Source organism: Diplotaxodon limnothrissa, linkage group LG7 (genome assembly GCF_057381915.1).
Source record: "Diplotaxodon limnothrissa isolate DT_005_m linkage group LG7, D_limnothrissa_male_GT1.1, whole genome shotgun sequence".
NCBI lineage: Eukaryota > Metazoa > Chordata > Actinopteri > Cichliformes > Cichlidae > Diplotaxodon > Diplotaxodon limnothrissa.
The window spans coordinates 69,418,861-69,445,587 of record NC_140602.1 but is presented as its reverse complement, the minus strand read 5'-3'; the positions used below and the strand labels follow the sequence as shown (position 1 = coordinate 69,445,587).

Genomic DNA, 26,727 nt, shown 5'->3' with positions numbered 1-26,727 from the left:
AGCGTCCCATCACAGCACAAAACAACAAAGTGGGAGGTAAAAGCTGTGGCTTTGTAAGTTCATGTTTCAGAGATGAAACTAAAACTTAACATTCAGTTATTCAAAAGTTTGAAAGGTTTGAGGCTCACAAATCTGAGATTAAGGCACAAAAATCAAAATGAGGAGGTAGAAAGGGGAAACATTTTGTAAATCAAATTTTGTAGATAAATACATTTTATAAATATGTTTTTAAATCAATTATTATGTAACACTCGGGATTATTAGCTTAATATTTGTAGTCTCTGAAGCCAGCACATTTTGTAGGTCAAAACTTTACGTGATACCAAAATGAATGAATAAAATGAGAAAATCTGAAACATGTATTTTTCTCATTTTATTTAAAAAGAAAAGAATTGACTGATTTTCGTTGGATTTGAAAGTTAAAACTGTGACAAATAAAAATAATCAAATAGTAACAAAGCATAAAACAACTGTGCTTTTATCCTTTAATTTTACTATTCTCGTTGTCCAAAATTGACCTAAAGGGCTTCCGTACATCAGAAAACGAGAGCGGTACGGACAGGCTTTAGGACCGGGGGGCCGACACGTGGTGACAGGACAACCGGAAGCCAGAACTCACGTTACTGGTAGGTGTGTTAGCTTTTAGCTTCTGAGCCTGTATCGCCGCTGCGCTCGTGCTTTAAACGGTGTTCAGTTGGTGGGAGCTCCGCTCCCCGCGTGTCTCTGCCTCTGTGAGGTCACCCACGTTTGTCTGTGACCCTAACACAGTCTGAAAAGTTAGCAGGACGGCTAGCAGCAGCTCCAGCTAGCTGTTAGCACACACAGGTCAACAGCATTGACAGGGAGCCTAAAGGTGGACGGAAGAGATGGTGTGAGGATGAGTGTTGTTAAGGTGGACTGTTATCGAAGATAGTTGATGGGTTTTTGTGAAAAATGCTGAAGAAGTGTGCTTTGCTCCTTGTGCTTCATCGTGTTTGACTTTAATAAACTGACTCGTGTCATGTAAAGCTCCAAACTCAAGGGATGAACTGATGTTGCCACATAAAACAGGCAGCTTAGCAGAGAGCCAGCTGTAAAGGACATCTCTGGGATACTTAGGCAACACAATAAGCCTGTCTCAGGCCACATAGACCAGTGCTGCTCAAGTTACTTGAAAATTGTAATTAGTTACTAATAACTGATTAGCTCTCCAAGAAAGTAATCCCATTACTTTACTGATTACTTATTTTCAAAGGTAATTAGTTACTTTTTAAAAACATGATACACAACCTGAATACGTAATAAAGTTATAGCCCTCTAGCCCAGTTCTGTTTTTTCTGCATAATCCATCATATAAAATGTAGTAAAATGGAAAAATCTCTTTTTAAAACTTTTCATTAGTTTTAATCTTTTAACTTTATTCACATTGCATCAAGCAAAAATTAAATTATATGCAAGAAGAAATGTGTTTAACATTTAAAGCTATTTTCTGCATATTCCAGCATATAAAATAAAATCATGTTTTGTGTTTACACTCTTTCACATAGATGCAAGTAAAACACAGCAGAAAATAAATCAAATCAAAGACTCAGCAGCTCTTAAATCTATTGTCACCTGTTTAGCATTAGTGTGGCGGGTGGAGGTTTGTCCACGGCGGTCATGTCAGTGGGAGGATCCGGGGGTTTCTCTGTGAATGTCACATTCCCGTGGCAGCGTGCTCGCTGCTCGCTCAGATTTGAAGTTTAATTTTTCGCTGTAGAAACAAGTTTCTACAGCCCTACATGCCCATCTCTGCATACGACAGTGTTTACCAGCAGAAAGACTGTTGTATGTAGGGCTGCCACGATTAGTCGACTAGTCACGATTACGTCGACTATCAAAATCGTCGACGCCTAATTTAATAGTCGACACATCGTTTAAATGCCGTAAAATCCTGAAAGGTGCAGGAATAACAGTAGGATTTTAAGAGTGTAATAACGGACTGAAACAGAAGATGGCGGAAATGCACCTACAAGGATACCGTTAAACGCCAAAGATGAAGAAGAAGAAGAAGAAGCAGCAGTCTCCGTTATCATGGCTACTCGGCAAAGGAACTCGAAAGTCTGGGAGCATTTTGACCAAACAAAAGAAAAGAAGGTCCAATGCAAAATCTGCAAAATGGAACTTGCCTTCCATGGCAGTACAACGGCGATGCACGAGCATCTAAAAAGGAAGCACGTCGTGGCATCCGACGACGAAGTGGTACAGTCGTCTCGGTAAGCTAATTGGCTAGTTAGCTGCTAACATTATTATAAACAGCAAGCTGCTAATTATTTGTGCTGTCAGCGTTAATCTCGTTAGTATGATGTTAACGCCATAACCGCATTAACGCGGCAAATCCCCGTTAGTCAGTGCCATGTAGCCCTCGCACCGCGTTTTCGCGCTAACGGGGATTTGCCGCGTTAACATCGTATTGACGAGATTAACGCTGAGAGCACTACTTGTTATTGCTTATATTAATAGCTGTTAACATTACAGGACTGCTAAAAAAATACGTTCGTCTTCAATGGACGACTTTGTCACCAAGCCAACAACATGTACACCTCGGCAAGCAGATGTCCTGACTGAATCAATCTTGAACATGTTGGTGACGGACATGAGACCCCTGTCTATGGTTGATGATCAAGGTTTCAAAGAGATGATCAAGCAGTTCAACCCATATTACCATGATAACTACCTACCAGGCCGATCCCACTTCACCAAATTGATGGAAAAGAAATATGATGCTGCCTTTGAGAAGGTTGGTCTCTCTTTCTCTCCACTCTCTCACACCACAAACACAAAATAGCAATTTGTATTAGAATTTAATACATTTCATGATGAAATAATATTAAGAGCTTGCTGACTGAGGAACCAATAAATTAATCTTGGTTAAAGCATGTAATGGAAAGTTGTTGTTTTTTTTTTTTACTGATATGTTGAATGTTTATTGTTTAACATACGTAAGTGTATTTGATGTAACTGAATTATTCAATTGGTAAATTCAAATCTTAATGCATAAACTGACAAGCATTATTAATAATGAAAAAATATACTGTAATATATTTCCCTAATGCTTACTATTGTTCCAAATCATCTCATATCTTTAGGTAAAGCAGACCCTTGGTGGTGTCAAAGGTTTCTTCACCCTGACTGCTGATGTCTGGACCAGTCGTGCAACAGAGGCCTACCTTGGTGTGTCTTGCCATTTCCTGAGTGAAGATTGGAAGATGAAGAGCTTCATCCTTGATACCATGCCTCTTGAGGAGAGGCATACTGGTGCCAATATAATGACATGGATGGAAGAGGTGCTAACAAAGTTTGACATCTTGCCTGCCAAAATAAAAGCAGTAGTACATGACAGTGGTTCCAATATGGTGGCAGCAATGCGACTGCTTGAAGAAAAACATGGATGGGCCTCTATCCGCTGTGCTGGACACACACTCCAGCTCATAGTCAATACTGCTCTCAAAGAAACCACCATCAGCAGAGCACTAGGTGCTGCTAGGCAGCTAGTGGAGCACTTTAAGAGAAGCGAGCTGGCTAGTACAAGACTAAAAATGAAACAGGAGCAAATGAATGTGAAGAAAAATACACTGATCCAAGATGTCAGTACAAGATGGAATAGTACATTCCACATGATAGAAAGACTCCTCGAACAGCGCTGGCCTCTCACTGCCACTCTTTCAGATCCCGAGGTAACGCCAAGGGGGAAACACTACTTCGACTTGAAGCCAGAGCAGTGGGTGCTGCTTGAAGAACTGAAGCAAGGTTTGGCACCTTTTGAGACTGCTACTGTTTACCTTAGTGGACAGAAGTACACAACGGTTTCAGGTCTTCGACAGGTGGTCAAAGGGCTGACACGGGCTGTACACCAAAGCCAACTGGAGACGAGCTCAGGAAAATCTTTCATTGCCAGTGCAGAAAAAGGCATAACACAGAGATGGGGGAGTATATGTACTTTCTCAGCAGACAAAGAAAACCCTGTTATTCTCGCAGCTGCCTTGGACCCCAGATACAGAAAGTTGACGTTTTTGGCTCCTGAAGATGTCATCAGAGTGCAGGGGACTGTTGAAGTGCTTGCTGTCAAAGAAGCAAATGCTGGGACACATGAGCATGCAAAAGTGCAGACAGCCAATGGTTCAGGTAGAACTGAAAAGACTGCTCTGGACAACCTCCTTGAGTCTGACACAGACAGTCAGGGTGACAATGAGGAAGAAGCATCTAAGAAGGACCAAGATGTCCAAGTTGTGAGAAGTGAAGTTCAGCTGTACTTTAAAGAAGCCACAGTTTCTAAAAAGGATGATCCTCTTAAATGGTGGAGCGAAAATGAGGGACGTTTCCCCACACTATCAAAGCTAGCTAAATCTTTTCTGTGCATTCCTGCAACCGCCACCCCATCGGAGCGGATCTTCTCCACAGCAGGGAACATCTGCTCTCAAAAGAGAGCAAGCCTTTCTGCAGAACATGTAGAAAAGCTAACTTTCCTGGCTATGAACAATAATCTCGTGTAGATTGCTATACTGACTATATAGTCCCAAAGTTCAATATAGTTGTGAGGACTGAGCACAAAATGCTATTTTGTTATATTTGTTTTCGGGTGGCTTCAAACTTGAAATTTCATTAAAAGTTTAATAAACTATCATCTTGTCTTTATTTTTAGTTTCACATACCTTAAACACTTAAAGCTGTAAGCTAATGATAGTTGTATAAGAGCAGATGCATGCTGCTGCAATAATCTGTACGTTTTACGTCCAATGGATGCATGATCTGATTAGTCGACTAATCGCAAGAATAATCGGTGACTAGTCGACTATCAAAATAATCGTTTGTGGCAGCCCTAGTTGTATGTCAGCACGTGTCCTTAAGTGTCCTTAAAGAGCTGAACTTCCAGCTAGAGGTGGGCGATATAAACGATATACGATAGAGATTTTGACTATATCGCTCTATCGGGATAGTGCATGTTGATGATGTCATCAAGCTGCGCCTGTTTTGGTCGAAAGCATCGCAGTGGCTACAACCATTATCATCTGCAAATTATGGCGGGCGACAGTCATAGCAAAGAGATGAAGCACTGTTGAAATATGGGGAAAGCCAAAAACTGCGCTTCCTCCACTTCCGTAACATTGATTCATTAATGTTGAATCCTATCACAGCTGCTCTATTCCCATGTTGTTGCAGTATATTAATGACTAACCTCGTATTGTGGATGAATAATCTCAGTTGTTCTCCTGACTGAAGTTTGGCCCGTGTACAGCATCCTGCTATGCGATTGCATTTGTCCCTGACCACCAGAATCCCTCACATTAACTTTTATCGAGTGGAAAAAAGTTGGCGTTCATCCTCCAGCTTCACTGTGCTAATGTTATGCTAACATAGCTGTGTCGCTAGCGATCACGTAGCACAACATCATATAGCTACCAGGTAGTCCAACTTCAGTAACCCTGCAAACGTCACTGCTGTTTATTTTTCTGTCTTCATTTATGTTGGAAATGGTAGCAGAGCTGTACGTTTTAATTAGTTTCAAAAATCTCAGTCAGAACATGGTATGAAATGTTTAGGTGGAAACTAGCGAGCTAACTTCCTGCTAACTTCTAACTCCGTTAAATTTAATAAATTCTGTTTTCATGGATGCCTGGATGTTAAACTTAATAAAGCAGCAACGCTGATTATTTACTTAAAGATGAAAGAATTTAGACAGTTTTTAACTCTCAGTGTTCGTTTGACTTTGGGACCTGAAATTGACGGAGTTTTGGACCCAGATTACTCCGCGAAGCTCCTCACTACGGCAGCCGTAATGCTCTGACAATCCATCAAGCAGTGCGGCTTACCACAGTTGTACTAAAATATTTTAACAGATTTGTGCCCAAATCGGTTCGAGTTTCGATTTTTGAGAAAATTAAAGGATTTTAAGTGCGCCTTATAGTGTGGAAAATACGTTATACAGAAGAAAAGAATATATCATTACCGCACATGCTTCAAATTATATCGCGATATGAATTTTAGGCCATATCGCCCCGCCCTACTTCCAGCTGTGCCGACATGTGTATCATCAGACTGTGGATAAGACGAGCTGTCTACAGATCTGATTATTAAAGACACGTTTACACCATCAGCTGCATCACTTAAGCTCATGTGTTATTTAAACAAGGAAAATCACTTAGCACGGTTGTGTGTTTATCGGGCACAATGGCTGCACCTGTGCCCGTCGGTATCTTCTTAGTGGTTTCACAGATCCCACATCTGCTCAGTGGTCCAGAACCAGTTCTTGAAAGTCACACTCACAGACTGTATATAAAAGATGGCTGTGGCGTCACTCTGTGGTTTTCAACTCTGGATTTTTTAACCTCCTAAGACCCAAACTCTTTCACGACATGCATTTTTAATTTCTCTTTGCTATCTGGGCTGATTGGGACCTGATGAATGTTAAAACAAAGATTTACCTGATTTTTGTTTCTGATGAAAATAATATCCACATATGAGGACATTCGTTTTAAATTTCGATAGAACAGTGGCAGTATAACATCCTCGTAAGTGGATATCAGGCCCTTGTAGAGCAAAATTTATTATTTTGGTTTAGACAACACAACATGTGATGTCCACATATAAGGATGCCAGGTCCCAGGAGGTCAAAGCATTTTGGACATGTTGTTACTACCAAACACAAAATAAAATTCAAATGGAAGCTGCATGTTTTGGAATGTCACAATAATCTCCTCCTGCATTTCCAAGCTCTAATATGTTTAAGGCCATTCTTGGGATTTGCGTAGTTAAACCTCATTATTGGGAACGTGTGTTACAAATTTCAACCACGTAGTTTTGTAACTGATCTTTCTGCAGGCCTTCAAACATGAAACTGCAGCAAATGTTAAAGCAAATTCAAGTTTTCCAATTTTTACATTCAGAATGGATGGATGCAAATTCTTGAAGTCATATTTTCAGATCGTTGGCCTAAAAGTTTGAATGGCGTATCTGAAGCAGCTCTCTAGTTCCCATCATTTGAAAATCTTTATGACCAAACTCAGAACCTTTCTGTTAAGAGGTGTTTCAGCACTCTGTCCACGGACTTCAGGCTGGGAACTTTTCTTGAATTTGGTCATTTGATCGAACAATATATCTATTACATCAGCCTTGAGAAACAGAGCCTTAAAAGGCAGTCAGAAAATTCAAATGTAAGACTTCTGAAGACTAAATCAATCAGAGGGTTGGATAGAATCAAATTCCAAGGACAGAACGAAATCAAATGTGACAAATCTGTGTCCTTTTACTTTGAACAACCTGCTGCAGCCTTTTTTGTCCACTGCAGAAATGATCTGATCGTCTTTTGGCTCTCATCGTTTATTCATTAATCCTGAGAGCAAGTAGCAGCACATCCAAGGACATGAGAACAAAAACAGTCACAGACAAAAATATTGGTTTCAAACAGGAAGTGTCTGCTCCTCCCTTTAATGAACAGAGCGCAGCAGGATTCATGTGGACAGAGACAGAAATAAACTGAACTAATTACAGCAGGTGGATCAGGACTTCTTCAGCGGTCTGATTCACACAGGTCTGCTGCAGTTTCATTGATAATATCTGTGCAGAGGATGATGAAGGTGGAGCTGCCAGGCAGGAGGAAGACCTCAGAGGAGGTTCATGGATGCAGTGAAGGATTGGTGCAGAGGGTTGGAGTGACAGACGAGGATGCTGGGGTAGGAGGAGGTGGAGGCAGCTGAAGCAGTGTGGCGACCCCTAAAGGAAGCATGAGGCGGTGCACACTGGGTCTTTATATCATGCTCTTCCTCTTATAGCTGCTCAGTGGCTCCATAGTGTGGTGGTTAACACATTTGCCTGATCTGCACCCGACATGAAAATCTGGCGGATCGAGTGTGTGGATCCGCCCTCTGTGAGAGAGAGCGTCTGATTTCGTTCAGCTCGTCTCCATCACTGCTGCAGCAGTGCTGATGCTGTTTAAGTCCATCATCCTGTTATGTTTACACTCAGTAACTGACATTTGACTAAGATGATGCTGTTCTCAGTTATACCCTGGACCTTGCTGTTCCACACCAGCCTCACCGTCTCCGTCTGTCCTCAGATGTTGACGCGTTCGATACTTTGATCATATTTTTAAGGTCGTCCGTCCTCAAACGCCCGTGGGGATGCTTCTGCTGGCAGATAGAGATCGAGCTTAGCTTAGCAGCTGCTGCCGCCTGATTTTTAGTTGGTAGATTAACAGAACTGTCGTTCAGTTTGGGACTTGTATTCATTTTTCTTTTTGTTTAGATTAGCTGTAAGCTGAATATTGAGTTTCCGTTGGGAACACAGAGGGGCAGATTTGATGGACGTTTCTGACATTTTAAAGATTCATCACACAAAAAAAAAACACTGGTGGAAAGATAACTGATTCTAAAAGTTTGTGGAGCTCGGTAATAATTGCAGCTTTCGCTTCTTCCTTTGTTCGAAGGACCCTTTTGTTGTGTTTCAGTAATATGAATTTGATTAGTAACTCTAGATTTCTTTTCATGAAGTACTCTGAGCTGCAGTATAATTTCCACAGTAGCGATAATGTTATGCTGTCATGTTGCTGAAAGGCAGTTTGAGCTGCCAGCTTGATTATTAAATGTCAGATATTACAGATGTAATCAGCCGCGCTGCTGTCCTCCCTCCTCAGGAATATCAGATTATATTGTTGTTGTGGACTCGCACAGCTGAATGATATTTTTTATTACTTTTTATTACATAAACAAATAAATCTACAGTACATAACAAAATGAGACACGCACACAAGAAAAGAGCAAAATATTTATTTATAGCACATTTTTCAGAATCCGTCCAAGGTCGAAACATGCGTTGGAGCCCATAGACTGTATATAAAAGATGGAGTACAAACACGGCAGCTTCCACCACCAGCTGCTGTGTGTTTTTAATGAATTCAGTTTATGAGAATGAATCAGTTTGTTGGAAGATGTAATTATGCATTGAGTGCATATTTATGAATATTTCCTGTATTCATTTAGTGAAAATGACTAAACGTTGTGATTGATTCTAATCAGTCTGCTGAGTCTGTTTTATGCTGCTTTAACTTCAGCAACGAGAACAATTCAGTTATAATACAGAACTAATCAGTCGCTCAAGCTGCTTTATACTGTAAGGTCGACCCTACAATAATATACACGGAGAAAAACCCAACAATCATATGACCCCCTATGATCGAGCACTTTGGCGACAGTGGGAAGGAAAAACTCCCTTTTAACAGGAAGAAACCTCCAGCAGAACCAGGCTCAGGGAGGGGCGGGGCCATCTGCTGTGATTGGTTGGGGTGAGAGAAACATAGGTCTTACTGTAACGATCATAGCAGGTGTTCAGTAGAGCAGATGTTTGGTGCTGACACTGGAGCTGCTTTATTTCCTGTTCCAGGGCAGGTTGTTCCTGTTGCGCATTAGAGAGGTCAGTGGGAGGAGTCATCTGTGGGAGCCACACTCTCAGGCTTCAGACTCTAAATGCTCAGTTTTTCTGTTCTTGAATCTGTGTGATGTCATAGAGAGCAGATTGCCCTAATATGGTCATGTCAGACGGCCACCCTGACTGTGAACGCAGAAGCCCCGCCCACTTCTATGTGAGCATTTAGGAATACAAATAAGGCGGCTTACATAAGTCAACTTCAAATATTTATGCATTTCATATTTCAGAGGGAAAATGACAGAAACTGCTTGGCTAAATATGACTCCACCCACCAGCTTCTGGTCAGCTGACAGGTGCAGCAGGTGTAGGTGACATGTGGTGTAGATGTGCGTCCTGGTTGCGTTGCTGCAGTGTGATGTGGCGGTGGGAGGAGTCGTGCTGTTCCGTGGTGTTTGCTGCTAAACGGCCTCAGCAGGGAGGAAGATAACTTTTTTTTCACCCCCAGCTCACGAAAGCTTTGGGGGAAGAAACCCACATTTCACCCGAAATATCGCACTCGGGAGGAGATGTCTCATTTGTTCTCTTCTAAGTGCTGTCATTTGTGATTTTTGCTGTCGTTTCTCTTGACAAGTGCATTTTGACACCTGCTATTTGGTTCATAACAAGCCTGTGAAGCAGCCACAAGGAGAAAGATGTGCAGTGCTGCCTCGGCCAGGTTATTTCGGTGTAATTTCTGTGCTGTCGAGTGGCTTTCAGCCTGTATTTGTGTTCCAGAGTGGCTGCCGGAGCTAATGACTGCATCGCTGGTGGGCCAAACTGCCCATTAGTCCTCCAAGGTGAGCGGAAGCAGGCATTTTTGTAATGCCTTCCCTGCTGCCGTTGCCTAAAAAGCCACGTCTGATGTTCTGCATGAGAGACAAATCCCATTTGTGTCCCGGGCAGTGGGCCTGGATCCGCCCAGCTTACAGTCAACACTGACACCCGTCCAGTAATCACCTTAGTTTTGGCTGAGCGAGCACGGCGAGGCTCGGCGGGCTGGAGATGAATAAATATTCAGTGATAAGGTTAAAGAGATTATCTGGCGGATGACTTATTTCATATAAGTACCTCATACAAAGTCAGAGCAAATGTCAAAGTTGTCGAGGGGGGGCTTTTAGTTGGCCCTCTAAATGCGGGCATAAGGGTGCTTGTGTGTGTTTGCCGGTCACAGACTTTGTTGTGGAGCTCAGAGTCTGGTCTGTCACAGGATATATGGGCATCAGATGTGCTGTGGATGATCTGGGTCCACACAAGATCGATGTTTATCTTCCTGGTGACCTTTCCTTGAGATCTTAGCTGCTTGGACTTGGTGAACATCACCTACCAGTGTGAGGATAAACCCCTAAACTGCCTGTTCTCTTACAACCATTACCACACTATAAAATATTTTCAGTTTTACTCCTTTATTGATTTTTTGTGCAAATTCTAAAGCAGAAAATTCCCCTCCTGTGTAAAGCGTCTTCTTTTGAAGAGTCGGTGCCCCGTTATTAAAGTTACTACCAGAAGAACTCCCCACAACAGAAGCTGTCTGATAAAGTGAAGCAGGCTGAAAGATCTCCACCAGCAGCACATCACGCCACGATCTAAAGAACCAGCTGAGAACCAAAGTCAGTGACATCATCAGTCTGAAAGGTCACAGAACCACAGTGAGAGCCGTTATCTACACATGGAGGACGCTGGAACGGTGCTGAACCTTCGACCATCGACGACGTCAGAGGTCATGATTCAACCACAAGAAAGAGAAGAAATGGCTCCATGGGAGAGTTTAAGGAGAAAACCACTGCTGACCAAAAAGATCACAAAGGCTCATCTCACATCTGCCAGAAAACATCTGGATGATCCCAAAGAGTGTTTGAGCCCCATCACATCTGATGAGAGATCATCACAGCAGCGGCAGACACGGTGGTGGTCTCGCTGTAACTGAGGGAACCATGAATCGACCAGAAAACCCTGACGGAGGATGTCCGCGCATCAGTTCATGCCATAAAGCTCAAGAGCACTCGGGCAGCAGGACAATGATGCAGATGAATTTGGAGTTGTCAGCACTAAATCAGACTGAGATGCTTCATGTTGGAAAACCCTCCAATGTGTCTGAATTCAAACACACCATCAGGTGACCTCCATGTGTATGTATCGCCAAAGGATGGACTCTTTCATATGATACTAATGTTTAGGGCTGCTCGATTATTTTCACTGATATTGAGATCTCGATTATTTGATGATATTTATTTAACAATAACAATGTGTTGAATAATGACTTTAAAAAATAATATAAAACAGTGCAAATACTGACAACAGTGCAAATGTTTGCAGTATAACAAATCAATGAAAAATGTAAACATCTATGTTTAGTGAACTTTGCAGTGTTGCTCTGTGGTGCAGCTACACTGTAGCAAAGTTTACACACTGTGTCTACTTGATCCACGTCAGGGCAGGGATAGCTCAGTAGGTAGAGTGGTGGCCCCATAATCGGAAGGTCGGGGGTTCGACTCCACTGAACGGCTACCCTGAGGTACCCCTGAGCAAGGTACCGTCCCTACACACTGCTCCCCGGGCGCTGCACTGGCGGCTGCCCACTGCTTCACTGGGTGAATGGGTTAAATGCAGAGGAACTATTTCCCTATGGGGACTAACACGCACACTTTACACTTTACTTTACACTTTACACGTCTGACTGAACCCATAATGTTTCCACACCACTCAAGTTTTGTTTTACCTCTTTTCAATCAACAGCAGTCACTCTCCTCTCCAAATAACTTCTGCTGAGCTTTCCGAGCTTCCCTCGGGTCCTCTTATTCAGCGGTCCCCAGCCCCCGGGCCTCGGACCGGTACCGGTCCGTGAGTCGTTTGGTACCGGGCCGCGAGAGTTGAGGCTCAGGTGTGAAATGTATAGTTTTCAGGGTTTTTATCGGTTTTCAGTGTTTTTTTGTTATCGTTTTTATCGTTGACTCAGTTTTCCTGGGTCTTTTCACGTGTGTTATGAATAAATTTTCTTTTTTTCGGTACCGGTACTAGTTTGATTTTGTTGTATTTATCCGCGACACCTTAAAGGCCGGTCCGTGAAAATATTGTCGGGCATAAACCGGTCCGTGGCGCAAAAAAGGTTGGAGCTCGATTTGCCACACGGAGCAGCGCGAGAGTAAAGCACGAGGGAGGGGCTAATAATCGGCTCAGTCATTTTTAATGATCGCTGAAAGCCCAGATCGTAATCGAGATTAAAATTCGATTAATCGAGCAGCCCTACTAATGTTTCACAGACCCGTTGGCATGGAAGTGTATCAGATTAAAATACGACGAGGACATTCATGCACGCTTTTATTTTTTTGGTTCATGATGTTTCACCATCAAAATGAAATGTTGTCTTTTTCAAAGGACCTGATTAAAAAAAGACAAATCTGCAGACCACACTGTTTCCCATGATGACACGTTAAATGAACAATATCCAGGTGAATCTGTTTCACATCGAGACCTGGGCGGTGTAGCTTCAGCTGTGTGGCTGCAAACAGTTTAACACGTCCACGTCGAGCACTGAGAGGACTTGAAGCAATAAAGTTTCAGATGCATTATTAACAGACGTGGCTTAAATTAAGTGTAACAATGCTGTGAGTGCACAGCAGCTTCCTGTTTACAGTGTTCAGCTGTCGTCATGAGGAAGAGTATGTCGCTGTTTTTACAGGATAACGAAGGTTCGCTTGTTTGAGAGTCTGCTGACATCTTTCCCGTGAAGACGGAGAGATGAAGAAGAGCTTCGTCTGCAGAGGAAGAAATGGCTGATGAGTCTGGTCGCTGTGGACTACCCTGCTGGTAATTATGGGATGTCTGCTGGAAGTCTCAGAGATATGATGAGGGGAAAATCCATTCGGTGTCCATCTCGTCCTTTGGGGGACAGGTGGAGGTGAACGCTGGGTCGCAGGCAGACCGTGACATTTGCGGGCGCTCTGGGCTCTACGTCCTCCTGAAGAGGAAGCTTCTCGTCTGTCCCCACTTTAAAGGACGACTTCCTGCATCTGTTGTTTTCCTGTAGAAGAAGAGACAAAGAGTTGGAGACAGAAATGGTTAAAAACAAACTCATGGGAAGGCGTCATGGTGGGATACTGAGACGGTGACATTTGAGGCTCGTTGATGGAAGTGGAAATTACACGGTTAAACTTTTGGTGAATCCAGACGTGGTGAGTCATCTCATGACTTTCACAAGAGTGATAACGTTCATGTCAGAGTTTTGCGTCTCTATAGAAGTTACGTCTTTCCTTTTGTTCAGCTGCTCTGCAATTACAGCGTCTCGGAGAGAAAGGCCCTTTTCATGTAACGACTACAGCCTGGAGGTGTCTGGGAGGAGAGTGGCTTTCTGGGGTGAATCCTCCTCTTTGCTGAGGTCCTGCATCACAGAAGGGCCACGCTGGTCTGAGTGGAGCCTTTAGGACCCCAGTGAGCTCAGTCTGTGGGTGGTGCTGGGTGCTTTGACTCCACAACGACAGCACAGCTGCTTGTCGATTGTCCAGATAAGGAGAGCTGACACAGTTTGTGAAGCTCTGATCAGAAGAACACATCTGGGCGGCCGTGCCTGCTGCAGCCATGTCCTCCATCTCAAAGGATATTCCTTTAAACGTGTGTCTGTGTTTATTCATCTTCAAGGCCGACCTGCAACAGCTGACCGTCTGTTATCAGTTGTTGCCACACCCATAGATAAGGTTCGCCCTCTTCCACATCCTCGTATTATGACGTGACCTGCGTTTGTTTAGGTTTTTGTTGTTGCTGAGCAGACGACACCCTGCATGCTGCATGTGAAAGCAGCAGAGGTTTTACATGCGCTGACTGTGCGCTCCTCTTTCTCTTTATTACAGATCAGAACGTATCGAATGCACATGCTGGGGGCAGTTTGTAAGCAGGGGGAAAGCTAGCACTCACTGAATCCTACAGTTTGATGAATAAAGAGTTTCTCTTTCAGTCTTCTGGTTGTGCAGATGAACACACTCCATGGTTTTATTCTTGGTTCTGCTAGAGCAGCTTTGCACGAGTCAGATTATCAAAATAATCTCTCTTTATCTCATTCTGCACCTTTGTATCTGAAGCCATCAGGCACGCCTGGTCTTCATATCCTCGAGGGGAAAAGGGAAAAGCCAATCCTTGCTTTTGAAGGTTGTTAATCCAGTTAACCCTGGAAACAGAGCCGCTCACCCTGACATCATGCCTGTGACGAGTGGACGGACACTTCTGCACTCATATTTGAGATGTCTAATGATTCCATATCCACAAGTCGTACAGGATGTAAATCTCTCCTGTTACAAGTGTAGTAAAAAGGTTCTGTGTAGCTTCAGGGAACCAAATGTAGATCGAATAGAAAGCGCTGGACGGGCTCATTAATGTCAGATGTTACAGATGTTATCAGTACGGCTCCTTTTCTTCCCCTCAGCAACAGCAGATAATTTCTTTGCCGTGAACTCTGGCAGCTGACTGCTGTTATTTGTGGTTTGTTTGGTCGCGTAATAATAATGAAAAAAAGGAGTTTACTGGCAGGAAATGCATGAAATCAATCGACGGTGCGCACAGATGTCTGAGATATCGTTCACACTGGCCTCATGCTCGGATGATTTCAGAGGCAGCTCTGCAGATTGACGCGTTTGTGTTAATGAATGGATTTTGCTGTACAGGCCGGCGTGAGGTTTGTCCCCCTGCGGCCTGATTAGCTGCATCTCAGACATTCTTTTATTGTTGGGTTGATATTTACTTTCATCACCTGCAGGCTCATAATATCACTGATGTCACTAACACTGGTGGCATTGATTGGCTGTTGAGCCAGAGGGACCCACAGCACAGTGTTACGGGTGCAGGTTTACAGAGAGCACAAAGTGTGCAGTAATTAAAACTCATCTCGGCTGCCTCGGGCATCCTTCTTCATCACCCGGATCCTCCCTCAGCACCACAGCCCTCTCTTTCCTAAACCTCCATCATACTTAGCTGTGGGTCAGAGCTTCTCCACGGCCCCCCTCCCGCTTCCCCTGTAAAGCCCAGAACTGCTGCGGAGGCAGAAGTGGAAGCTGGTTTGTGGGGAAATCTCCCAGCGGCTGGCTGTAATCAGCGTTCCTGCTGCCTTGCTGCATCCTCCCCTGTGGATTTATCGGTCTGGAAAAGCTTTGGGACGCTAACATTAGTCACTGGCTGAGATGGAGTCCAGCCCAGAGACCCAGAAATTCAATTTTAGCAATTGGAGCAAAAGCACAGCACAATGTCTCGGCTTGATAGCGGCTGATATGCTGACCTCAGGTCTGCTCCGGGGCTCACCGCTCGCTGAATCTGAAAGCGAGCGGTGTATCGGGCTCATCTGAATAAATTGAAGCGCTTAGTGGAATTGGGTTTGTTGAACTCCTGACGGATCTCTGAGAAGCTGCTTTTCGACATAAAGAGGCGTCCCCGAGCACACACGGAGCATCGCTCTCTGACTCTTGTTGCTCTTTGAAAGCAGCAGCCTTTGTTTCGTGCCCGCTGCAGTCTAATAACCCCAATAAGTGTTTGTTTATGATAACCTGCCTGGTCTGTTGCCGCGGCTCCTTACAGAGCTCCTTCTGCATGTCGGGCACCGCCACGAATGCCAATGCGACAGAGAGATGTGCCGCGTTAACTCGTTTGTCACCGCGTCAACAATATTAATGCCTTCCCTACAGACTTGATAAAGACCGCTCCCCCGGTGGAGTTTAATGTGCTGGAGTGCAGTTGTCACCACGGCGGCGTGGACACCGGGTTCCTCAGACGGGCCCCGGGAACCACAAACCTCTCGTTCTCTTTAAGCCAGACGTCTTCATGCTGCAAGATCTTTGTTTTTGAAGCTTCAGCTTTAGTTTTCATGTAAAAGGAGCTAAAAAAGTCGCGTTGGCCAACAGCAAAGAAAGGACAGAGAAATGGTATTTTGCCAATATTTTTCAGATTTGGTGTTTTTTTTTTTCTTCTCCAAATTCACTCAGAATAAGAACTGAAACTGTTGACAAGTGTGGCTCAGGATGCAGATTTTACATTTTTGTGTTGTTATTACGCCTGCTTTTGATAAATTACTGAAAAATGTGGCGAGACAAGCGAGAACTTGACAGCCACTCGCAGCTTGTTTTAAGAGCTCTTTGTTAGTAGGCCTGTATTTATCTGAGTTTTCTACCCATGAAAAGCAGCTGTGAGAATGTACAGTGTGTGTGGAGAGTCCTTCCTTTTATTAAATGTGTCATAATCAAAAGACGCGATTATTGATTGTAGTAGCTCATCACAGCTGCTGATGCTGAGGTTGTGGAGAGGCTTTAGGGGATGTTCTTGACCATAAACTGTGATCTGAGCCTCAAGCTGATGCTGCTACCAAACAGACTGCAAGATTTTTAAATCCCTGGTAGCCCTTCGGGCCGGCACTCTTCAGTTTTTGGTAGCCCAAAATAAATTTAAGTAGCCCGCATAAAAAAGAGCAATTTATTTTTATGTTTTGTTTCCAGTTTTGTTTCCGTTACAATATTATACATTAAAGTATAATATTGTAACGGAAACAAAAATTTATCACAAAATAGTTAAAATACAAATCACAACATTGTATAAAAATTACAATCATCAACTCAAATACTTGGTTCTCATTGAACAGACATTTCTATGAACTTGTAAGAACTGTGTAGGACATGAATCAGTCTGTGTCAGAGCCTGAATCTGACATTTCCACTGGAGTCACGGGTAAGAGGCAAGTGGAACCAAGATCGAGGCCGTTTGCTTTGTGAAGTTTGCAAAGACTGCTACATTGTGCCAGTGGTAGTTCACTCTTTGCAACATAGTAGCTGTTCTAAACAACAGATTTTCAGGTTTATTTTTAGTCTGTTTTTTGCAATTGGAGTTTGTTCTGGGAAAGATATTGCAGACTGAGCAATAATGCATTTCTAATGGGTTCTGATGGGGTCTTCCTTAAAATTACTGGTCCCAGTAACAAAGGCGCTTGTCGACTCCGAAATCGAATGAAACTCACAACACACCTGGCAGAACATCATGTTATTTAGCTCGTCATATTGCAGCCACAGAAACTCTTTTGTCCATGAAACCATAAAGCTGCACTTTCTTTTTGCCTTATAGTCTGATTTGTCATAACTTCTCCGTTTTGTGGTAAGCTTTTCTTTGGCTCTCACTTCTTCACCCTGACCTGTCTTATTTGGCTCAGCAGAACTAAAATATATATCCTGCTGCTTTTACACACGGACTCACATAAGCTCAGCGATTCTCTGCGCGATCAACCTCTCACATGTTTAAGCTGCGGGAGATTTCACTTGTCATGTTTGCATAGTAAGCTAACGATTAATAAGACGATGTCAGAGGAATTGGTGCACAAATTATCATCACTCACAGATCAGTGCTGTCGCTCTCTATACACAGTTCGCACGATTGCAAAGTGAAAGCAAAAAAACAAGCGCAAATTCAAACGCGACTTCAATATGTCACATATTGACAGTGGCTCACCGATGCCAATGACATAATTACCCAGCTACATTTCTGAAAGAATGCAAAAGCATTGACATATATTTTTCCTTCCTACAATAGCCCGACGGGCAGGGCAGAGATAGATTTTGGTAGCCCGACTGGAAAAATCGCTAGCTCCAGGACGTCGGGCTAGCGATTTTGTGAGCCCCGAGTTCCTATGAATAAATGTGCGTTCCCAGCCGGTTGGCCGGCGCTTGCTGGGTGAAACCAGTCTCAGAGGTCGGACAAGCGACTGTTTTTACGCGTTATCGTTAGCAACAACCACGGTAAACCCAGCGTGTGGCTCCGCCGTCCGCTTGTTTATTTTCCACATAAACCTTTCACAATAAAGCTGAAGATTCTGTTGAGATTTTTCAAAATAAACTGAAATGATGACAAACACAAAGACCAGTCCAAACAAATCGAGGACCTTGTTCCTAAACGAGTGGCTCCCTCTGTAGCACGGACATGGTTTGGTTATAAAAAGTCTGACGCGGACCAGAAAACTGTACGATGTAATTTATTCAGGAAAGCCGTCCCCACCTCAGACTCAAACACGACAAACCTCTTCACCCACCTACGCAAGAATCACGTGACAGCGTGGAGAGGGTTTACGCACGGGAAGCAACAAAGAGCCGTCAGGTGCTCCAAATAAACCTTAGACTCAACGTTAGAGCAGGCTTTTCCTCGCAGCACGTCGTGTAATAAATCCTCACAAAGACAACGGCGGCTGTTACAACTTATGTGTAAAAATGTATTGTTTCATGCATCGGTCAAAAAACTCGACTCCAGGTACACGACGCCCAGCTGGGAACACTTCTTCTTATATCGGGATTTGAGATTTTAGTCATATCGCACAGCCCTATCTCATATGTCTCAAATAAAGACGATATTCCCAGACACAGCACAGCACGTGCTCTGAAGAGTCGAATGTTTCAAGTATTTTGACAGTTTGCACGTTTTCAGCATTAATTGACAGAAACTTTGGTGCTACTTTGTTAAAATGATGAAGCTGAAAAGTTTTGTGCCCACGTCCGTGAGCTATAAGCTTCTCGTGACTGTTAAACGCTCTTTTGCTGGAAAGCTGCAGAACTCAGTGAAGGCGCTGAATTATTGATAATATGCATTTTTTAAATTAAAAACCCAGAAAGAAGAGTAGTTTGGGGGCGTCTTCCTATTAAAAGGAGCTGTATATTATGATGTGGACATTTAGCTAACAAGGGGAGAAGCTCATTTTTCATTTACCCGTCACTTTGATGTGGGCCTCGCTGTGTCAGCCATTTAAATGTGCCGACAGGAAACCGTGGGAAACTAGGTCGTTTTAATGCGAGCGCCGCGTGGCTTCGAGGTGTCGGCGCAGAAACGATTGGACCGTAAAAGCGAGCGGAAACCTTGAAGCTTCCTCTGATCATTCGCTCTGTGGGTGAATTATGCGGCCGGCTGCATGGACGTGTAATGGCAATATGTTCACGTCAGGATGGATTGTTATGGTAGGATGGATTTTCTGCACCGGCGCCGGAGTTTCCTCCCTGCAGCACATGGCGGGTGACTGATGTCTTACAAAGCCCGGTGGAGGCAGACCGCCGTGGTTAATAAGATGTAACATACACGGAGGCCGTGGACGCTCCCTTATGTGAGGAGGCTGCAGCTCTGTGGTTGCTGCTCTTTACGTTGCCCGAGAAGTGTCCAAGCAGTCTCTTACTGTTAGACGCTGCTATTCTCATCATGTCTCACCTGTTCTTGATTATCCTCCATCCTCCTTTCCCAGGTTCCTGCTCTGTCACTCCAACCCTCTGCGTGCCATCGATCTTCTCCGTGGTCTTCGTCGTTCCTCCTCCCTCGCAGCCGTCTCCATTTTCCAGTCATCGCTCCTCCTTTCAGAGTTCCTTCTCTCACCTTTACACTCCTGCCCTTCCTTTCTCTCTCGCTGCCTCCTACGATGCCTTCCCCCTCTCCTCTTCCTCTGTGTGCCAGCAGTAGCACCACCGCCGCCCTGTTGGCCAACAGCACTGGACAAAGTTAGCCTGACTCTTTCCACATTTCCCAAATACACCAGATCTAAAAGTCGCTGCCTAACTGTGAAGCACAAACCCAGCTGTGAACACGATGATGTGACTGACAGCATTTCCATCTCCAGCACTTCTGTGAAATGATTTCTGTGATGTGCATGGGGCAGATGCTGCAGAGAGCCGAGCTGCTGCTCTGCTCGTTTCTCACTATCGGGGGACAAATAAAGCTAGCAATTCCCCAAATGCTCCAGTAGTCCTTTAGCCTGAGTCAAGAACTGACCTTATTGTGTAATTTATAAATGTACATGTAATTATTTTATCGTCCGGTTGAGCTTCTCGGGTTGTACAGTGTGCCTGCTGTCAGTATTTGTCTCCATGGCTGCAGACAGATTTCCCTCAGGGAGAAATCGAGTTAAACCTGAATGTTGTCCAAACACCAAATACACCTGTGGGTTGTTGTCCGTCCTGCTCCACCGTGTTTCCCTTTGTCAATGCGCTGCTGGTAAAACCCTATCAGCCCTATTCTGCTGATGGCTGTTTAGCCTCTGATTAGTTAACTGTCAGCGCCCAGTGACAGCAAACAGCCACCTTTTAAACCGCTTCATGGAACGGGCTGCATAGTTTTCATAAATTGCATAGTTACGTCACATATATAAGAGACGTTTCACCCCAATATTTAATAGACTTTTCTGTGAGTTTCGGACGTATTGGCTGTAGGTACGTCTCCCTTCTCTACAATATAATGAAGCTAAATTGCTGTTGCTGTGTGCTGCCCAGCAGCATGACCACCAAACACGACTCGGTTACTCCGAAAAAGCTGTAAAAAAAAAAGCTTGAAAGTTAAACTTGAGCTACATGAACATCAAACACACTGTTTGGCCCGTTTGGTCTGTGCGTCCCTGCAGACCTGCTGATCAGGTTGATGTTGTGGCTCTGTGAGCTGCAGGGATGCTGGCTGCAGGTCGAGAATCGGTTCGTGTACCGCTGCGCTCGCCCAGCACTGAAAAGCAGCAGCTGCAGTCCAGAGGTTGGAAGTCCGCAGACCTGACGAGCCAGCTCGTTAGTCCGTCTGCAGCAACCACAGTGCGATTCTGTTAGAACCTGAGTGCACAGAAGTCTCCCTTAAACATCTCCTGCAGGTTTTTCTGTCTTCTTTGCTGCAAACTGCTTAAACTGGAACTCGAGTGCAAGTTTGCAAGTGAGATGATGGCAGTTTGTTTACTTCCACCTACAACTTGGATTCTTCTGTGTGGAGCCAAGAAATCAGTTTTTCTTGGGAGCGTTTCATACTAACAGGGTTTCTGCAGTCTGTCTGCTGGTATGTTGGGAAAGTGTTCCTGCGCCTCTTCGCCTCACAGTACTGAAAAAGCTTCCTGGTATTGACATGCAGTATGCTGGTAAACTGCCACGTTGCATTGAGACGTTGAATTAGAGGGAGAAACAGATTAGCTTTTTTAATCCCTGAATGTGTTCACGCGGCCTCGCCGACACTCTGAAAGCGTGGAGGCAGAGTACAGTGTGCTTTGATGATGTTTCATCTGAATTCTTGTGATGTGGAGGTAATAGCTGTGGCAGATCTCCAGAGTGAGGACGGCCGATGTGGAGGCGAGGCTGTTAGCTGTTAGCCGAAGGCAGCGGTGCATGGCTGCCGCCGCCGCCGCCAGCTGCTCGGTCATTTCACGCCTGTCTGGGCTTCCTGGAGCGCACCAGCAGAGTGGATGAAAAACTCTGTCAGGAGGGGAACGGGCTCAGCGTGATGTGTTTTCAGCGTTCGCTGTCGCCAAACCTGCGATAAGAACTCGCAAAAGGACGACTTCTTTCTGTGGCGAGTTTTCGTCAGTCAGGGTCGTTGGTTTACCCGCAGCAGGCAGGGCCGTCTCTTAATTTGGAAAGTATAACACATTTTTCTAAAGAATGCAAGCAGCAACCATTTAGGTCAGGTTTCACACACACGACTCCAAATATCATATAACATTTCAAATATAATGGTTAAGGCAGATTTTAGATGAATATTTGTCTCCACCAGCAGCTCGAGTCTTTGTGCTTTTCACTTTAATGGCGCACAAAAGCATCAGTATCAAACATTGCAGAACAGCACTACCCCGTGTTGTGTGCTGCGGGGCTCATTGTTCTTGCATCTTTATGACCTGTTGCATGTTTGTTTCCAGTCCTGCTGCAGGTTTCATCTGCATGAGTGCTTCTGCTTGATGCTTTCAGACAGTTTTGGAGGTATAACTGGATATGTGCATGACCTTGGCACAAGCATTGTTACAACAGCTTTACTTATTGTAAGAATGCTTCTTGTCAGTGACTCTTGTGCGACTGGAAACCTCCCTCTTGTTTCGTTTATCAACATTTTCTAAATTGCCTGATTTGCATTTTCTTTGTCACAAACTACAATTTTGGTTTTTGCAAATCTTTTTGATCTATGAAACCTTCACCACATTTTTTCTTGTTAATTGAGAATTTTGATGCCATTTTCCCTTGAATTTCATGCTCCCCTAATGTGATGCCAGTCATGTGGAAAACATCCATTTTCAGGTCAATGACTGATTTCAGTGTATCTGAAAGGTTTCACATGTACTTTTCACTTAACACACCTTATTTACCTTTTTGCTTCCAGGTCTTTCTCTTAGGGGTGGGGAAAAAATCGATTCTGTGTAGTATCGTGATATTCTGTTTGCTACTAATGTATCGATACAGGGACAGCAGAAATCGATATTTTGTTACAAAAAAGGTTTCTGTGCTCTGACTTCAGAGCATGTTATGGAAGCCCGTTTCCGCCACTAAAAAAAAAAAAGGATCCATAACTCGAAATTTTGAGTTATTATCTCAAAATTCAGAGTTATTTTAACTCAAAATTTTGATTTATTAACTCAAAATTTTGAGAAAAGCAACTCAAAATTTCGAGTTAGCGCTGCCAATCAGTAATCTACGTGAATGACGTCATTTCCTTGTTACCCGGAAGCTGAAGCCCTCAGCTACAAATGCTACAGCTAAGCTACCAGCATTACATCCAGTCGTGAATGCACAGATTGCTGAGTGTTTTCAGCCTGGCTTCACAAATGATGAAATCCCCGTGTTATTAGCTGAATCACATGGTGTTGCTATCAGCAAACGTACTCGCATTCAGTTAAGTTGGACTAGACTGTAATACAAACCGTTCAGTTTGTCAACAATAAAACTGAAATGAGAGAAAGACTGAGTGCGAGACTTTGACATTAGATAAAATGAATATTGATAAAGTTTACCTTTATGTACAGAATCTGAATATCGCAAAATATTTTTAAAAATTGCAATAATATCGTATCGTGCGTTAAGTATTGTGATAATATCGTATCGTGGGATTTATGGTGATTCCCACCTCTACTTTCTCTGGTGTGTTTCTATTAATCTCCCACTGCTGCATTGCCCCGCCTCCCCGCAGAGATCAATAAAGTTTAATCTAACGTAGTCTAATCTGAGCGCTGTTTATTTTCCTGCGTGTTGTCGCGGTAACGTCGACTTCCCGCTCTCATGTTCTTCTTCCCTGTCCAGATCTGCGATGGCTCAGCAGGCCACGGCGGGGCGACGCTGCCTGCGAGCGTTCGTTAGCGGATTCTTCGTCGCCGTCCCCGTAACCGTCACCTTCCTCGATCGATTCGCCTACGTGGCACGAGTGGAGGGATCATCGATGCAGGTGAGATATCACAGCACATCCGCTTATCAGGGAGAAGCTCACAGCGTCTGCTCGCAGAGGTCAACGGGAGGGGAAGCCGCACTCTCTGGATGTCTGACTTTACAGATAAAGAGCAGGTCAGAGGTCGGAGCATCGTCACAGCGTGCTGAGGATTAGGAAGTATGAAGCCTGGAAAGCAGGTTTCTAACTGAAAACTCACTCCGGACCATTTTTTAGCTGGAAGCTGCTCACGTCCTGCTTACAGCCCAGATTCTGCGTTTCTCTTCTTCCTAGCACAGCGTCCAGTTTGGCAGCTGATGGCCGTAAAGTTTGAGTTTTAATAAGCATGAATTCAAATTTCAGTGACTCCAATAAGAAATGTAAATCTAAATGTTGGGTTTTATTTAAGCTTGACCTGTTCTGTGATTAATATCGCTGTTATATCAAAATGGTATTTTGTGTTATTGATCGTTACTGGGAGACAGATTCAGAATCGCTGCTTTATTCTCGTCGCGGTTTAAAACAAAGTTTCTAATGTTTTACATATCGAAACATGATGCAAATCATCTGGTTTGAATGCTGACACTTTTACACTCTGTCGTTATTTATGAAGCCAAACATAGAAGCAGGAAAGTGTGGAAAACGAAATACAGCGAGGAATTAAGAGGTCGGTTCATCAGCCGGTGCTGCTGATCACACGCTCACACCAAGGAAAAACATTCACCAGTCCTCCCAGGAGTGGACGTCCAAAAGCCAAGAGTCCCATCTGAGACTCCACAGCCTCAGTTTGCATGTTAAAGGTCACGAAAGTATTTCGTGTTTGTAAGGTTTCTTTCATAAAAAGACAAGGAATTAAATAAATACAATGAACAGAAGATACGATCGTTAGAGTTTTTATGTTCTTTCAATGCAGGGTTTCATCAACTAACAAAATCCAGTTTTACACACAGTAAACATTCACTGTCAACATGACACACATGTAGAAAGAAACAGAACTGGCCAATGTGTGGCGTCAAATCCAAAATGAGCAAAATATTCCTCATTTCATTATTTAATCCTTCAGTGGAGTCATGCTCAGAAGTCTCCATCCACTCCTTGGCAAAGTGGTGACACATCTGAATTAGAGCCAAACTGTCAATGTTCAGGACCCACCCAGGATCAAGCCTGCTGTGGACTGGAATCTGCTGGAACACCAGTGTCACTTCCACAGTGAAGCCAGTCTCACATCTCCAAGGACTAAGAAAGAAGCTCCTGCTCCAAAATCAACGAGCTCAACTGAAATCTGCCCACATGGACGAGCCAAACGGCATCTGGAGAAAAGTTTGATGGTCAGACGAGACAAAGATGGAGCTGATTGGAGGAGCAAAGGTGAGGCTTTCAACCCTGAGAACACTGCAGCTGTGACACATGGCGGTGGTAGCATCACGCTCTGGGCTGTTTCACTGCCAGTGGTGCAGGTACACAGTATAATGTTGGTGAAATCATGAAGAAAGAGGACTACATACACATTCTTCACATTCTTCTATGTATTCTTTAAATACATAGAAGGTTGAACCTTGGATGTAGTTGGGTGTTCCTGCAGGACAACGATCCCGAACAACCATCAAAACTGATTTTGGAATGAAAGCAGAATAACATCAAGCTTCAGGAACGGCATTCCCAAAAGCCAAAAGTTTGTGGAGCACAGGAGGAAAACCAACCAACTAAATGACTCTACCAGTCCGTCCAAGAAGAGCGGCCAAATATCAGCCAGCAAGCTGGAAGCTTGTTGTTGGATCCCAAAAGCATCTGGCAGAGATGTAAGTGGCTAAGAGGCATTTAACCAAATATCAGGGGTGTATGTATATATTTGAGCCTGTGTGTATACTTGTGTGTGTGTGTGGATTGGTTCTGGTTTATCAAAGCCATTGGAGATGTATGCTGTACAATCATTCCACACTGGAAAAAGACCAGTTGATGTCAGAAGAAATGAGCCAGTTCCAGGATTGATGAGTTTCTCTGAGTTAATGTTACGCAGTAGTGTGGAACGTCTTTCAGAGCTAAACTCAGGGAGTCCAAAGGATTTTAGCGAACAATGAAAGAGATTTTTTCCTTCTTCATTCACACATGCTCTGCTGAGCTTCTGTAGTGCACCGCATCACATTTCGTGGGAGAAACAAAGACAGAACTTTAAGTCACGACCTGCTTCCCTGCTTGGCAAAGAGGGAAGTATTATATTTAAAGGTTGCAGACAGTGCGGGTGGCTGCAAACATCAGCGTTCACAGATGCAGGCCTCTTCATCCAAACCGTAAATAAAGCTGCTCTCCTCTCACATGAGGAGTCTGCTGGGTTTTGACCGACTTGTTTCCTGTCGTGCAGCTCATTATCCCTGACATGTGTTGCATTATACATAAAACAATCTGCTGTCTATTTTTAATGAGCATGAATTTTAAAGCTGCGTGTCGCTCTTCGCTGCGTGTTGTAGAGTCTTGTAGCTGCTTTCGCCCGGGTCGTGACAGCGACCTGAGAATCCAATCAAATCTTAAAGCATTAGAAATAAAACCATGCAGCGGTGTTGGATGAAGGGAGTGGTTGAATAAATGAGATGTTTACACTCACTGTTTCTATCCTCAGAGAGAACAGAGCTCCTGCTCTGCTTTGGGCTTTAATCTGTTGACGTCATGCTTTGATCCATTGGGAATTTGTCTCTGTGAAGCCTCAGCGAGGAACAAGAAGGAAAGAAATGGAACAAAAAGTACTTATTCCCTGGAGAGAGAAAGTTACAATGACCTGAGCAGTAAAATCATACACTGCAGGCTGCTTTGGTATGGAGTGTATTCGTCTGCAGACTTTCTAATGGCCAGCAGGGGGCGAAAAGACGTTTGGTTGTGTAGAAGCCAGCTATCTGTTTGTATCATATCTATGTAATAGACTCAGATTTGTTCACACACTGAGGTTAATTATGGAGTTCCACAGGGTTCAGTGCTAGGACCAAGTCTGTTTACATTATACATGCTTCCCTTAGGCAGCATCATTAGAAGACATAGCAGACATAGTCACTGCATACACTTTTTCTGACAACATAAAGCAAAGAGGAAAACCAGCCCAAAGAGAGCAGTCGTCATGGTGATTCTACTGTAGAAACATGAACAGGTAGGACAGAAGCTCATCCCTTCGTTACCTGTTGAGGTTCAGCAGCT

The 26,727-nt window shown here is 43.9% G+C and overlaps 2 protein-coding genes across 2 annotated transcripts in view; both read left to right on the top strand.

The window, feature by feature from the left end:
* The first annotated feature begins 568 nt into the window (after positions 1–568).
* immp2l (inner mitochondrial membrane peptidase subunit 2) overlaps positions 569–26,727 on the top strand; it is a 208,388-nt gene continuing 182,229 nt past the window's right edge. The window contains exons 1-2 of the mRNA XM_085358837.1: positions 569–626; positions 23,427–23,568. Coding sequence (XP_085214963.1) covers positions 23,434–23,568 — 135 coding nt within the window. The 5' untranslated portion in view covers positions 569–626; positions 23,427–23,433. The remainder of the gene's footprint in view (positions 627–23,426; positions 23,569–26,727) is intronic.
* Positions 2,500–4,511, top strand: LOC146629737 (E3 SUMO-protein ligase ZBED1-like). Its single transcript, XM_085358836.1, has 2 exons — positions 2,500–2,758; positions 3,108–4,511. Exons 1-2 carry the CDS (start codon positions 2,525–2,527, stop codon positions 4,509–4,511), a joined length of 1,638 nt encoding a protein of 545 aa, XP_085214962.1. The 5' UTR covers positions 2,500–2,524.